Genomic DNA, 17,251 nt, shown 5'->3' with positions numbered 1-17,251 from the left:
TTCCACAAAATGGCAGATAATTTTTACAACCACAAAAATGCATTAGGCCTTGATCCTGAAATTGGACGTTAACTGGGGGCTCTGTCTGCCTGTGCAGACTCTCATTGACTGATGGGGTTTTGCATGTGTACAGAGGTGCATCTGTGCACAGCAGGTTTCAGAATTCATGAACATGCTTAAATATTTGTAATCTTCTGAATGATCCTGTCATTACAACCACATTTTTCATAGGTACAATATGTAACAGTCTAATTTTTTTTATTCCATATCTAGTCTATTTTTAAAATAAAGGGTAAAATTATAGCAGAAATACACTTTCTTGAAGCCATGCTCTTGAGAGCAAGATAACAAAATACTGTATGTATGGCAGCAAGAACAAAAAACAAACAAGGAATAGTTTAAAAAAATCTAACATGCACAGTATTTAAGAGCTAACCTAAATTTTATACATGAAAATGTTGTCATTATTACAGCTTTATCATAGGTTGTGGTTGGCTTTGCAATAATTCATTTTGTTTTAGAACTTCTAATATTAACTCTCTTTGTTTAAAATGTACAGAGTTTTAAATTTCAAACTTTCCAAGTCCATTAGTTTAAAGGATGGGTAATTATTATTGGGTATTTTTAATTAAAACAAAACAAAACCTAACAAATGAATACTACAAATGGAAGTTTCCCCACAAATATTTGCTTTAAAAAATTTCAGAACAGAACTTGGTATCACAAGACTCCTAAAATGTTTTGTTTTCTCCTCAAAGCTCAGCTACTAGCAATGATAAAAAAAATTGCTGAAAACTGTAAAAGCATACTGATTTTGATCCACAGACACTCTTTCTCCCTAAAGTCAAGAAATGTGAAAAGCCTCCATACTTATTTTGAGTCTGGGTTTGACAGTGTATTCTGTACTTATGTCTGGCTACATTGCTGTACCACCCTCGTAAGCTTAAAAATAATTAAAAATGTCCACACGAGTGTAAGTTATTTATCTTTATATTTATGTTTACTTAAACAGCAAAGGTGCCCTGCCATCAATTACAAATACAGTATATCTGGCTTTGGCAAACTAGCTCCATTTGTAAAAGCTACTTACAGTGGCTGTACTAGTCATGGATTCTCAGAACACTATTTCAGTTCATAGCTACTTCATACCAGTGCTTGTGCCTAAGTTTGCAAGAAACCAAAAGTTTAGGGAGTGCTCGTGTGTGCACAGACCACTTTCCCACAATATCCTTTTTTAGAGGGGAACAAAAATAATAAAAAAAATTGATTTTAAAAAAAAATCTGTTCCTATATGCATCCGATACATCTGATGAAGTGAGCTGTAGCTCACGAAAGCTTATGCTCAAATAAATTTGTTAGTCTCTAAGGTGCCATAAGTACTCCTTTTCTTTTTGTTACTATACATTCACCCTAAATTTTTCCAACAAAATTTTCAAGACTACTTCCACTTAATGTGCCTTCACAACCATCAGATTTATTTTATAGACCACAGTGGTTCTGAATCAGGTCATTCTCAAACAGAAACAGGCATTTTAAAACCTCAACAATGAGTTCAGTGGCAGCATCATCACGAGGAATCTAAGGTCCCTATTCTGCTAGTGCTTATACATGATTAACTTTATGTACACAAGTAGTCCCACAATTGTCAGTAGACCTAGTGCATGTGTAAAGCACATGCTTAAGAATCTGCAGGACTGGACCATAAAATAGCAGGCACAGATGTGTTTGGAACTATGTGTCCTAGATCTTGTTGGACCTAAAGCACTGTTATAAACTAATGGTAATGGGTATGTGTAAAATTTTGACGAGTGTGCTATAAAAATGTATATAGTGTTGTTGTAGCTGTGTCAGTCCTTGAATCTGAGAGAGACAAGGTGGGTGAGGTAATATCTTTTACTGAACTAACTTCTGTTGGTGAGGGAGACATGCTGTTGAGCCACACAGAGTTTGAAAGTATCTTTCTCTCTTACCAGCAGAAGTTGGTCCAATAGAAGATATTACCTCACCCACCTTGTCTCTATAATAAAAAGTGATACATATTTTATGACAAATACTTCTCATCATGGAGAGGTATGATTTGTGTGGTCCATTTAAAAAAACCAGAATCTTACATTTGTAATGACTAGAAATACGTTCTGGTTTATAAATAAGAGCTCCTTAACTAATCATTTAGTGTCTTTTCCCCCCATTCACAAAGATACAAGTTAAGGATGGAGTATTAACTTTAATTTTTGATGTTCTTACTTGTCCCAGCCTAACATTCATATGTATCTACTGCACATCATTAGCACAATAAAGATTTCACTATTGGGCAAATCTCAGAAGTGTGTTAAAATAATTTTAAGTCATTTATTATTTAAATTATATACTCCCATAGAATAAACAACATATATGTGACTTATCTCCATATGTAAATTTCCTTAAATATATATGTTAGAAAATTATGAGTAGTTGTCTTAAATTATCATTGCCTTTAACATTCTCTATTCCTCATATGAATGAGAACAGCATAAAGATATTTCCACAAAGGGAGACTTTTCAATACGTCAGCTTTGTCAGAAGGTGGAGCTCTGCACATATCTGTATAACTCTACTTTATATATGCAATTCACAACGCTGTATAAAAAAGATAATACTATTCAGAAAACAAACCTTGGTTTTAACTCCAACATTCAATGTCTTTCATAAATATATCAGACCACATTTGGTAACAAGAAACTCCTACTGTAGTTAGCATTTTAAATAATTTTCAATTACACAGAACGCTTTCAAAAATGAAATTCAGAAATTTCGATACTCTCCACCCTTTTTCTTTTAAAAAACTGGGATTGCACCTTAAAAAAAAAAGATAAGAAGGTAACTGATACTTACAGGCATCTCTAATATACAATAACATGGCTACAAAAATGTAGTCAACTAAATCCAGGGTGATGCTGTCAGCAAATAAAGCATCCCAGACAACAAGAAGGTCCTGAAGTGGGAATTCTCGTCCAAATAGGAGCCTTACCCATCGTCTAGAAAAAAAAAACACCATATATATTCAGTAGAAATAATTACAAATATTACTAAGTCAACATATGTACCATAAGATCAGGCATGATCTGAAACAATTTATGGAATTTTAAAAAGCATTAATTTATTTGACAATCTTTTTATTAAAATTTTTATTTTGAGAAGTGCTGTTGTATATCCTAACACAGTTATAGGAGGAAATACATTAAGGACTTCAAAAGTTTCAACTGATTAAAATGTTATTGTGCATGCGGGACACAGTGGAGAAATCTTATACCACTCTGCATATCATCATCTTGTACATTTAAATTAATACTGATTTTAAAAGAGGGTGAGAAAATATCATTCATGTAGGTCTGGAAGAGCTAAGCAGCAGGATAAAGCCAGTGATTTATTTAAATCTCCAAAAAGTCCAGGCAAATGAAGCAGGAATCACTATGGATTGGATTGCAGTTACCAGAAAGGGACCTCTTCCCTTTATGTAACTACATTGTTTGCAGTATGTAAAAAATGTTATATACACCATTTTGATTATGTATGTACACTTCAATTTTAATCAAACGTAGAGACAATTCTACAAGTAGAATCACCTTCCATGCTGTCTATATATGTGTTTTCCTATTTACCAAAATGTGGAGATCTATCTAGATTACCTGTTGTATTTGGTCAACACTGACAGTGCAGAGTGAGCATAGTACTGTTAGCTAAGAACTCATCACTCAGTGGTTTCAGGCAAGTCAGCCTCTGTATGTCTCAGTTTTCACATCATAAAATAGGAATAATAATTCTAGCGACCTATCTCACAGGTCTGTAGCAAGGATTATCATTTTACAGCTGTTTGAAAAATATAAAATGCTACACAAATGGTATGTAATAGCAGTATTACATTTAAAGTGGTTACATAATGGGCTTATAAGGAAATAATTACATTCTTAACTGGTATATACACTTTATTTACCATAAAATCTTTTAGTCGATGGGAAGTGAAAAGGGAGATTTATTATAATTTTCCTCTAAGCAAATTAAGCCACTTTTTTAAAGCTGGCAGCTTATGTAACAAAAATAGAATTTAAAAGGCAGCTAGAATTCACAACTAGACTAAACTGATTTCCAAGAGTTGACATTTGACAACCTTTGTACCTTATCTCATTGGAGTTGTAAAGTAACAAATTTTTGAGGGGCCCTTGTACCAGAAGTTCATTTCTGCACAAATGTGAGCCAACAAACATTAACCAATTACAAATTTAGGAAAACAACTTAATAGCTGCATGAATCTGTGCCTAGTAAAAGAAGCTCATAAAAGGCTCATGTTATGAATAAGATTTCATTCACTTCTCAAAACTTTCATTCCAAATGTTTTCCTTTAGGGGAACTGAATGTATGAGTGCTAACCCACTGTACAGTAATGAACCTTTGCTGCAGACATAGAATTTGCAGAACTCTAAGCAGATTTTTTTTTTCCATAAGGAACATTAGTTTTAAAACAAAAATATTTAAACTTTGCATATAAAATTATCGTACATCTGTGCTCTTCCGTCAATCTATTATTTGTTAATATAAAAATTAGTATGACTTTCTACTTTATAATGTTCAATGTTCTTGTCTCCACTAAAATCAAATGCGCGCTGCCTCCCCTATTTCTACCACTTTCTGTAAATCCTATCTTTAGGGCTGGGTGTTGCAACAAAACAGTATCAACTCAAAGCAAGGCTAATCTAGCACATTTAATGTTCTGTATAAGGTGTTTTACCATATAGTGGCACATTACCCTACAGTGCCTACTCTACAGGAAACTATTATCCTACGGTGACACAAACATTACCCAAACTCTGCATGAAGCCTATTACTTGCAGTAACAAACCCTCCCACCCTTAAACCCACAACTTTCATGTTGCACAAGCTGTTAGGAGTGAAAGCTCAGCTACGCTTGAATCATTTGAGCTGACTTTGCTCACAACCTACTGAAATCTAATTCGGGAGGTTTGATAAAACTCTAATACACTTCAAGGGAAAATATACACCATGGTTTAATGGGATTTGTTATTAGGCTTTTATTAGAAATCTCTTTTGCTTCTTTACTACTTCATTATGCAGTGTTAATTGTTTGTGGATGCAGGTTTATTCTGCTCAAGCAGAAATCATTCCTTTTATTCCACTTTTACATTTTCTCCTGGGAAAGTTAAATCTCAGTCTCCAGAGATATCATGTTTCACAGTTATAGAGTGCAGAAGAACAACTGGACTTCTTTAGCAACCATGATACTACCATTAATTATGTGAACCTCTTTGTCCCAATGGGAGCAAACAATTCACACCACTGTAAATGCAGACATTCTAACTGTTGTCTCCTCTTCTGTAACATTTATCTCATAGCATCCATAAGCCAAGGATCCTATCATCCATATGGCATGACTTCCATGAGCCTTTACATGCATATATTCACACTTAGTTTAATGAATCAAGTTTTACATTGGAGTGTTTTCTTCGAAATTAACAGGCTTCTATGGATCTGACAAATATTTACAGAGCATTTAAGTTGCACTTAATGATAGCATTGGACAAGATAACCCCTTTTCCTTTTCGGTGGTTGGCTGTGGTTTAATTATTAGTCTGTCTTGTTAATCTTGCTTTATATCTGTTACACCTGCAGACTGCAACTGTCAAAACAGCATACCTTTTATCACCTGCAATAATACAATAATTCATATTTTACCAGACCTACTTAGCAATTAAGTTCTACAAAAACAAAAAGTCCAGAATTTTTAAAGCACCAATAAACCATCCAAGAGTACTACTATATACCTCTGGAATACATAATTCTAGCTTCTACTTATGATTCCTATATAATTAAACCACAACTCTCAAGAGATCAGTAATTACTAGCAAGAGATAATGATTCATTAATGGCCTTACAGAATAGAGAAACAAAAAGAAATCAATCCTCTGGTATATCTATTAACTATGGGAATGACCCAGTCTTTACCAGGTTTAAATAAAGATTGCCACCATTTTGATTAAGATTAACTGGATAATTCTGTAAGCAGTATCATTTAGAAGCCATATAATTTATTTTAGCTATTGATTTGGCATTTAGGTTTTATCTGTATATACATCTTCCTTCTTCATTAAGAGCAATGAAATCTTTAAAAATGGCTGACCTGAACTACATAAGCCTTAGGAGTTGGGATAGGAAAGTAGAGGTAACAGTGACAGAATGGGAGTAGTTGTGATGGAAAGCTAGTGCAGCACGAAGGAAGACACTGGAGCAAGACGGATGAACACGGATAGATAGGAAGCCATGTCTGCAGAAAGGGTGTAGCCTAACTTCAAAGATTGACCACAAACACAGACTACTTTTCAGGCATCTTGAAATTAGTTAGATGGGGCTAAATCAGGAGTCCACAGATAGTCACTGAAAGTTTTGAGAACACTGAATCCCCAAACTAAGAGCTAAAGGTGATTTTCTTAAACCAAGCCACTGATTTCTGAGTGAAATGTTGGCCCCATCTGTACAGGCTATGTACAAGATGACTGACTCCTTCTGAATGAGACAGAAATATGAAAGAGATCCCTTACACTGGCTTGCACTAGTAAGACAGGATGTATTTCAGACAATTATGACTTCTTTGGAAGGGAGGTTTGAAGCAGTGATCATGCTGCTAAATAATCTCAGTGGGGGAACTGACGAGACTTAATATTGCTTTACACGAGCAACAGAGCTAGTAAAGGTTTGTGTTTATATTAAAGATTAATCAATCTTTCAATATATCACATGCTGTGCAAAGAGCAACACCTATGGCTAACGTTGCCCAATACTTTTCAGTATAAGACCATGTTTTCCAGTTATAACTTCTCCAAATTTATTCTCAGACTGCAATTTTCCATATTGGGTGTCTGCCTCAGGCTGATTTTTCTTTTTTTCTATGTTTTTGATAAAGTGGTTTAGCTGTTTGCAAGAACAAACTTAGGAAAAAATGTTTTGCCCATGTTAACATTTTTTTGTTTTGTTTTACAAGCTGTAGTCTTCCATACGTCAGAGAAGAAACATGAAATTTGGCAATGGGTCACACTGGTGTCAGGGATTTTCTGTTCACCATCTCCATGGATATGTGCTCAAATCTGGTAATTTAAAAGGCTCTGAAAAAATCTTAGTTTGCACATGCTCAGTAGAGACTTGTTAATTTGCCAGCTAAATTTCTCTGAAGATTCCATCTGGAATGAACATGGTCCAACCTCTCATAATTCCTACATGCCAGCTGGACTCCACAGAGCAACTGCTCCTCACAATTGTCCAGGGCTGTTATGGTGTCAGACATAGGAACTTAGACACCTGTGCTCTCAATGCTCCCCTTGCTGGTGTCCAGGCAGTGATCAGGAGGAGCAAGCTTTCTGACTCAAATGCAGAGGCGGAGAGGAACAGGTATGGGGCATCTGGGGAAGGAGTAGTAATGAGCTGGAACCAGTAAGGAAGAGGAGAAAAAAGCAATAGATGAGTCATAGATGGGGGGAGATTAAGAGCAGTGGTAAGGTGGGGAAAAGGGCAAGAACCAAGGAGAAGGATGGGTGGGAGGACAGCAGCACAAGGGTCTGTAATTCCCAATAATTTGCAACAGAACTCAGGATTTCCTGAGTCTGAACATTCTATTGCTGACTAACAAAGAGCAGTAAAACCCACTGGCAAAGTGTGCATGTCATTTCTCTGTAGTGGTAGGTCCACAGAGAAGATAAAAAGCCTGCTGTTGCAATCACTCTGTTAGCTCAAGGGGTAGAAGACAGTGCTATGGATCTGAAGATCCCAAATCCACTGAGACTGATTGAGGGAGGGAGGGTGTCACTATGGTTCCACATGATGCAATTTGTATTTTCAATTTAGCTTTCTAAAAAAAAACTTTGGAAATTACACTCCGAACACCTACCTTAAAAGAATGTTAAGGTTGCAAAATCAAACACTCAAAAATTAGGTTTCAGAGTAGTAGCTGTGTTAGTCTGTATCTGCAAAAAGAAAATGAGTACTTGTGGCATCTCAGAGACTAACAAATTTATTTGAGCATAAGCTTTCGTGAACTACAGCTCACTTCATCGGATGCATGCAGTGGAAAATACAGTGGAGAGATTTTATATACACAGAGAACATGAAACAATGGGTGTGTGTGGGGGGGGAAATAAACATGGGGAAATAGTTTTACTTTGTGTAATGACAGATTCACTCCCAGTCTTTATTCAAGTCTAAGTTAATTGTATCCAGCTTGCAAATTAATTCCAATTCAGCAGTTTCTCATTGGAGTCTGTTTTTGAAGTTTTTTTTGTTGTTGAAGAATTGCCACTTTTAGGTCTGTAATCGAGTGACCAAAGAGACTGAAGTGTTCTCCAACTGATTTTTGAATGTTATAATTCTTGACGTAGAGCTCTACGATACAACCGCATTTGCTCCAACCCCTCAGACAGAGACAAACACCTACAAGATCTCTATCAAGCGTTCTTACAACTACAATACCCACCTGCGGAAGTGAAGAAACAGATTGACAGAGCCAGAAGAATACCCAGAAGTCACCTAGTACAGGACAGGCCCAAAAAAGAAAATAACAGAACGCCACCAGCCATCACCTTCAGCCCCCAACTAAAACCTCTCCAACGCATCATCAAGGATCTACAGCCTATCCTGAAGGACGACCCATCACTCTCACAGATCTTGGGAGACAGGCCAGTCCTTGCTTACAGACAGCCCCCCAACCTGAAGCAAATACTCATCAGCAACCAAACACCACACAACAAAAACACTAACCCAGGAACCTATCCTTGCAACAAAGCCCGTTGCCAACTGTGTCCACATATCTATTCAGGGGACACCATCATAGGGCCTCATCATATCAGCCACACTATCAGAGGCTCGTTCACCTGCACATCTACCAATGTGATATATGCCATCATGTGCCAGCAATGCCCCTCTGCCATGTACATTGGTCAAACTGGACAGTCTCTATGTAAAAGAATAAATGGACACAAATCAGATGTCAAGAATTATAACATTCAAAAAACAGTTGGAGAACACTTCAATCTCTTTGGTCACTCGATTACAGACCTAAAAGTGGCAATTCTTCAACAAAAAAAAAAACTTCAAAAACAGACTCCAACGAGAAACTGCTGAATTGGAATTAATTTGCAAACTGGATACAATTAACTTAGGCTTGAATAAAGACTGGGAGTGGATGGGTCATTACACAAAGTAAAACTATTTCCCAATGTTTATTCCCCCCCCACCCCACTGTTCCTCACATGTTCTTGTCAACTGCTGGAAATGGCCCACCCTGATCATCACTACCAAAGGTTCCCCCCCGCCGTCCTCCTGCTGGTAATAGCTCACCTTACCTGATCACTCTTGTTACAGTGTGTATGGTAACACCCATTGTTTCATGTACTCCTTTTCTTTTTTCAAAAATTAGGAAACACCAGAATTAATGTTGCAGGTGAATTGATACTGAGAAAATTATACTCAAGTGGAAAGCCCTCTCTTTGAATTCAGATCTAGTACAAACAGTGAATTACATTCAGGTTTACACCTCCAGCTAGAACAATTGAATGTGTAAACGCGTGGTCAAACAGGCTAGAATGAACAGCAGACAGCCTTTCAGGTATGATATGCTTACTTGGAAATAAGATGTGAAACAAGAGTGACTAACAACTATTGTGCATATAAAACTTCAAAAGAACTTTACGCTGTAAAGGAAAATCAAGAACTGAAACTGTTTCTGGATTTTCTGGTTCCAATCATATTTCTTTTGGGCCATGATGACTTATTGCTATAAGAACTCTTATCTAGATATATAAAGGTATGGTGTACCTTAACTTCCATAGCAAGATTATTTTCTTGTGCAGATGCTAAGATACTGTGCTAATTGCAACTGTATGCTGTGGGTCCTTGTCCAGCCTGGCTAGAAGAAAAAGGGTTGTCGTCCCTTTGAGCTCCCCCACCCCCAACTAATTTCAGAGATAGAGGAAGGGGGATGTTTACTTGTATAGACTGGGAAGGAGCACAAAACATTGAAGCTAGACAAACTCAGACTAGAAATAAAGTGTACAATTTTAATAATGAATTAGTAATTAACCATTGGAATAATTTACTTTGGAATGTCATGGATTCACCATCACTTGAAGTCTTTAAATCAAGAGTGGATGCTTTTCTGAAATATATGTTTATGGTTCCGACAGAAGGTATGGGTCTGAGGCAGAAATTACTTGGTAAGATTCTACAGCCTGTGTTATGCAGGAAGTCAGACCAGATGGTCCCTTCTGGCCTTAAAAATCTTCAAAATACCATTCCGATTTTGCAATCATTTCATTGGCCTTCTGTAACGTAAAACCCCAAAACATGACAGAAACAAACTTTTAACATGCATGTTACCTCTGGACTAGCTTTTCTTTTTCTAATGGATTGACTTTCTTTATATTTCTTTTCTCTGACTTAAATTTTTCTATACTTCCACATCGTGTTTAAAACACAGGTGACTACAGTTTTTTGTTGCTTTATTCTCTAGGTTTGGCACTCATTTCCACATCAAATTAGGAACATTTCATTTTGGGAAGACTTAACTCTAAAGTTTTCCTTGGCAGTGTTACAGATTCATAGATTTAAGGCCAGAAGGGACCATCATCATCTGACCTCAAGCAGTTTTAGTTTGCTGTGTTGGAACAAGATATCTGTAAGACCTCTCTGTCTCTCTTCCCCATGCCAATAATCTTCGGATGTTACTATGTTTCTCAAAAATTATAAAATTGTCAGCCTGGACGACAAAGCTCATGAAAGTATAAGACAAAGCTTTCTCATCAGCTGGCTCAATACAATGGAACTCAATTCTGGCAGAGGTGGGAGGGACCACAATCTCACCACTTTCAAAGAGAAGTCTAAAACTTACTTCTTCAGCTTTCAATTCCCACGTTCACAACAAAAAACAACAAAGAACATGAAGTTTAAAAGTGGGAGGGGCCACTGAAAAAAATCTCCCAGCTGCCTTAGCGGGAAGGAATGAGGAAGCTGGAGACTCATACGGACTTTTATATTGTGATGGTGATAATTCTATCTCTGGACTTCTGAGTCTAACTCAAGGCACCCATTTTTGTAAATTGCGGCCCCAGTTCCAGACATGGTACAGAGGAACAAAAAATATGGAAAAGTGGTCAAGTTTCTAGCTGTCTTGGCTAGAAGTATGATTCATTGAGAAGCAGTCTGGCTTGTAATGTATTTTTTCCCAAGGGTAGAGGCTGAGAAAGGCTGCTATATTTCTGCAAAATAATTGAGATGGAGGAGCTTGGACAATAGCCAACTTTAAAAAGCAGGGACAACGGTGTCCATTTAATGATGCACAGAAGTAAACTGTGTAGCACAGAATGGCGTGGGAAACAAAATAGAAATATACAAAGTTTTGTTATATTTCTTTGGTGAAATCCTGGCCCACCAGTGTCAAAACTCCCATTGAATTCAGTGGGTTCTGGATTTCACCTCTTGTAGCTATAAAATAATGTATTTCAATGACAAAAATCCATGTTCAGAAGAGAGAAAAATGCAAGAATGTCAGGGTATGGCTATTGAATTTCAACTGTTCATTATTTACACTCATTCCAAAATTACAGTCTTAACTAGTGATGATCCCCATACATTTGCTTTTTGAAAAACACTGCACAGTAATGGGAACATTTTCTGTTTTAACAAAAATAATATGACCACATGATTTTAAATACTGTATATAGTAATAAAACTACAGAAACAAAAAAGCCACTACTAAATTAGTGATATTTCTAGTGTTTTCAGCTATTAGCAATTATGAACTCCTTCCTCCCGCTTTTTATTCTCCAAAAATGAGAACGCATTGATTAAAGTTTGCTTTGGCAGTTACAGCCTATATAAATTTTAAAGTAGAAAACTATATTAGAAAATAATTATTTGTCAGTGTTTTATAAAGGCTATTTTAAAGGCATTAGAATAGATTAGCTAATGTCTTTACACCTAAGGCTTTGGCGCATACAGTAGGGTTCAGTGATGCTGCATTCTTCTTTTGTACAATATATCTCTGAAGTAGGAATCCCACTACAGTTTTAGTCACCCTGGGCATTAAGTTCTACTAGAGTTATTACATTTCCATGTAGAATAATCAAGGCCAGTGAAGACAGTCAGCCTTATCTGAAAGGCCATTTATTATCTTTTTACCATAAAAAGGAATAAATAATTTTATTGACAGTTTTTTAAATGTCCAAATATGTACTGAAATGTTTCATCAAGCTTTTACCATTCATATTCCATGTAGGAGACTTTCCCATCATAAGCATTAAAGCAGCAGACTTTACTACTGGTGTAAATTTGTAATCCATCATTTTAAAACATGTCAGCCAGAACACCACCACTTTATTCTTACACTGTCACATTACAGTGTACTACATAAACTTCTTTCATTACACTGAAGGACGTTTTTCAGTAAAGAGCTCAGACGATTGAGCTACTGAAGGCCGAAAAAAGGTGTGCATAAAGCAATGGAAGAGTTATTGGAAAACTTGTCTTAATCTTAACACACTAGTGAGGCAGCATGCTCAAAGAGACAGAGTGTAAGATTGGGTGTCAGGAGGTCTATGCTAGCTCCACCATGGAGTTCCTTTGCGACTCAGGGTAAGTCAGTTAAGTCATCTTTCTGGCCAAAGATTCTCCATCTGCAAAAAATGTAGATAAAGACTCCTGGAGAGCTTTGTAAAACACTGAAATGAATGAATGAAAATGCTATACAAGTGCAAAGTATTTGTACATATTTAAGATTAAACTGAGGCTCGTGAGAAAAGGAGAGTTTGGCAAAAAGGCAACTGAGTTACCCAAACTCTTCCAAAAAGACTGCATATCCATTAACAAACCCTCAGTGAATAAACCCTCATCTACCAAATATTTTATAGAACATTCAGTCTAAATAGATATTCTTGAAAAGAGGGCACTTTGTGAGTGAGGCTTATATAAAATATTCTGTATTTTACAAAAATTTGCCACTTATTAACAGGAGAATTGAATTGGTCTAACACAGTGGTTTTCAACCTTTTTTTTCCATTTGCAGTCCCCTAAAAATTTCGAATGGAATTTCAAATAGAAATCTTAGACATAGTCTTAGACATAGTCTGTGGATCCCCAGGGTCCGTGGACCACGGGTTGAAAATGACTGGTCTAACAGCTATATAGCATCTTCACATCAGAAGGGCATCCACACATTAGGACTAGCAGATAACTTTGAGTCCCTCGTGGGTTAGACGCTTAATATTTCCCTTAAAATGGATTATACGTAGTCCCAAAGGACTGAATAAGAACTGTCAAAATCTGATGACATTCTGCAAGACAACCGGGCAATCATTTTATACAGCCAGTGTAAAATAAATATGCAATATATGAACAGAATAACTGAACTAGAGGAATCAACTGTGACCCAGGTGCCCACTGGCAGAAGGCACAGAGGGTGCATAAGGTTTTACAAGTATCCCTGGGTTGGGCATATGCATAATAGTTCTCCAAAGGGTGGTATGTGAGGTCTCTATTGAGAGCCAGCTGGTTATGATGATCATTGCAAAATGTACATATGGATAATACTTAATGAGTTATGTATCCATAGTAAAAATTATGGATCTTAGAGTTCAGGCAGGTCACCAGGAGGTAACATACCTCGGAGGTGTTCCTTTCAGGCAGGAGGTAACTGTCATCTATCTCCATGTCTGGCCGTTTGTGTATTGTATGCTTCACACTGTATGCCTATTCGCACACTGAATCAGGAGCAAAGTGAGAAATTGAAAAATTTATGAGAGGAAGAATTTACAGGATGAAAATATACACCAGTGGATTGTCCTGTTTATGAATAAAGACAAGCGATTGGTCTGGTGTATCTTGGAATGCAAAGAGACACACTGATTCCTTCACCTAGGTGGCAAACTGCCAGTGCGCATGACTCGAACAAAGGCACACAGTCAGCCTGGCTGTAAAGTGCTACAAGATTTTTGGGCAAGCAATATTCTATTAGACATGAGAGTATATTGTTAATTAAGTTGAGGTTCTAGAATGTGTGTTATGTTTTTATTTTGTAGGTAAACATTTGTTTCCAATATTTCTACTTGCTACTACTTGAATCTCTATGCTTTGTTAAACTTATTTGAGGCACCTTAGAGACTAACCAATTTATTTGAGCATAAGCTTTCGTGAACTACAGCTCACTTCATCGGATGCATGCTGTGGAAAGTGTGCATCCGATAAAGTGAGCTGTAGCTCACGAAAGCTTATGCTCAAATAAATTGGTTAGTCTCTAAGGTGCCACAAGTACTCCTTTTCTTTTTGCGAATACAGACTAACACGGCTTTTACTCTGAAACTTATTTGATTTCACTATTAACATATCTAAGTGCTGCAAGTTAAGCAGAGCGGTGATCTGAGATGGAACCAGTAACCTGGGATGTGCTGTTACTTTGGAAGCAGCGGTTCAATGAATATTGTGGATGTCCAGGGGACCAGTGGCTGAGGCACACTCCAGGAAGATGCTCAGAGGGCTACAGTGTGCCTATAGCTAACTGGACAGCAGGGTCTGTGAGTCCTATGGGGAGTGCTTGTGTTGCCGGTGCCGGTAGCGTTGGGGAAGTGACCCATGGCAGGTGCCGTACAAGGCTTCTTCACGCTAAAAGCAGGTGGTAGCAAGATGCCTCTCAACCCCAGAGAAGCAACTTACTTCAAACACAAATAAAGTCCAGTCATCATTTGAAACAATACACCCTGAAAATATCATCATTTTGCCTTTACTTCTTACAGTTTATGTAATGTATTCCTTTTCTATGTTATCAAGAATCAAGTTAATAGTGGAGCCAATTTTAGATTTCAGCAAAAAGGAGATTCAACAGTTTTCCACAGTAAAATTAACTATGGCAGCATGACCAGTGACACAAACTACACGTTAACAAGAAAATGGTAAAACTGAATGCTTAGCTACACAGAAGTGGTGAGAGTACATCTTCAATATATTTAATCGAAAAAGCTTATCGTTAGATTTAAAGCACAGAGAATGCTGAAACTTGTGAGGCTTCCCAGCTGCAAAATAAAGTTAACCTATCAATACATTAAGTAATACCTCAGTAGGAATCATGTCCAGAATACAAAAATATATTACTAGCACTAGTGGGAGGGATTCAGGCCTTGTTAACCCAACAGAAATCTATCTGTATGGATGGCTACCCTTTCTAGAACCACAATTATTTAATTATTTGGACAGATAAACCCTGCTAATTCAATTTAAGTAGTTATGTATGCAAAGCTAACTTCAGGCATCATGCTGCAGGTACCCCATACTTGCCAGGGAGAAGGGAGAAAGAATTAGGGGGATGGTAAGAGGCTGAATCTGATGCAAGATCTTTGGAAATAGATTAGTTTTGTATTCACTGGCCCTTTTTCATCTACCCAGCAGCCAAGATTCCTAATTATTGTAAGCACTTGGAGCACCCAGTTCTGCACCAATTCAATTCAAGGCACTTTTATGGGAGTTCTATGCTCAGAGCTGTTGTTAAATAAGGCCATTATTTTGCAGCAGAGTATCATCCTGGACAGCCCTCAGAACAGTAGAGAATCCTGATTGCAGAAATGTGTTTCCATCCTAGTGTAACAACCTTGTTACAATACAAATGTTTTCTCCTTAAGAGTCATCATTAAAAAGAGATTGGGCCCAAAGCAAACAGAATGCCTACTACCTTTGATCAAAATCAGGTTTTGATTGTTGCAGGCCTACGTGTAATTAAATATATAACATTTCAAAATCTCCTTGTGTGGTAGTTCTCAAATCAGGAAAGTATTTTTTTTAAACAGGGAGAGGGAAGATTTATATCGTATCGGAATTCAATATTATATCTATTGTAAACCGTAAAACTGAATTAAGAAGCTGTTTAGAGGCCATACACACAGCAGTCCATTTCAATCCATTAGTTTGGTTAAATGCCTTCATACATCCAGTGAAGAGTCATTATCATCAATCTGCCAATTTTACTGACCAGTCAACTAAATGTTTATATGTACACCTAAGAAACACCGGTGTTTCCTCATTGATATTGCAGTTCCAGACATCAGTGTCCAGTGAATAACTATTCCAGTACGAAAGACATGATGATAATTCAGCTATTTAGTGTAAATAAAAATCCTACAAACACTGTTTTATTTATATCCTTAGTTCCAGAGGTAGAGTATTATAATTCAGATCTATTCCACTACCATACAGCATAAGGAAGAACAGGTTTTGGTAAGTTATATTTGGTAATTATTGTTTACATTGATCAGTACTGGTAGCTCACAAAATAGTTACAACTTAAAATTTTTTTTTAGTTTCTGTAACAGGAAAATGTGAGCAAAAATAAGTGTTCTTTTTGTACATCTAATCACATTTATTCAGATATTGTTGCTCTCTACTTTAATTTAGTCACTACACACTGGGGAGTGGGTTGCTTTTGTTAAACTTGTTATACACCAAAGGAATTATTATACACTGAGGCTGGTTTGTTTGTTCGTACATACTTAGACATATGCTATACAAATTAATGTAAAAAAGTAAGAACTTTTAAGTTTTATAATCTACAGTATCTCAGAGTCGCCAAGTTCTGTGCTGTGTGGTTCCTGCCTTATGGGAATACTGCATCTTTAAAGAGGGACACAAGGGGCTTACTGGTGTCATTTAGCTACCTAGGCGCCCCCGCAGAAGCCCTGCTAACAACAAAAGACTGGTGGCAAACAGCAAATTCATTAATTAACCACAGTATTTGCTGGAAAGAAAAGCATTTAAAAAACACAATATTGAAAGTGCAACTGCGGTTGTTCCAGGTCCCTTTCTGTAGTATATGTAGCAGAGGCAAGCAATGCTTATGCTGTTTCTAATTATTCCAATTATCATGGCACACTATGAAAACTTGATTAATAACACTGAAGATATTGTTGTGGCAATTAGCCATATGGTTGTGGGACTTTATTCTGTCACGATTTAGCCATTAGCATCTACTTATGTTTGTCAGAACAGAGCATCCGTGACAAGTTGAAGTTCCGCTCACCTTGCTGAGTCCCCTGTGAGCAACACTAGAGAACGGTTTATTCCTGGGAGCTCCTTGCTGGAGTAAATTTTTCATGTGGCATCCGGTCTGACTGGGGACAAATGTCAAATAGCTTATGCGACAACCCATCAAGGCAGGCTCTCTCTGCGAAGGGATCTAGTAAAT

General features: G+C 37.0%; 1 protein-coding gene across 1 annotated transcript in view; it reads right to left on the bottom strand.

Annotated features, from left to right (window-relative positions):
* The window catches only part of TBC1D5 (TBC1 domain family member 5), a 470,928-nt gene that overhangs the window by 130,824 nt on the left and 322,853 nt on the right, over window positions 1-17,251 (bottom strand). Inside the window, exon 15 of the mRNA XM_084621915.1 lies at window positions 2,872-3,014. Coding sequence (XP_084478041.1) covers window positions 2,872-3,014 — 143 coding nt within the window. The remainder of the gene's footprint in view (window positions 1-2,871; window positions 3,015-17,251) is intronic.

The sequence above is a fragment of the Lepidochelys olivacea genome (assembly GCF_965140295.1).
Source record: "Lepidochelys olivacea isolate rLepOli2 genome assembly, chromosome: 2".
Lineage (NCBI taxonomy): Eukaryota > Metazoa > Chordata > Testudines > Cheloniidae > Lepidochelys > Lepidochelys olivacea.
The sequence above is the reverse complement of the archived record's forward strand: the minus strand, read 5'-3'. Positions and strand labels throughout refer to the sequence as shown.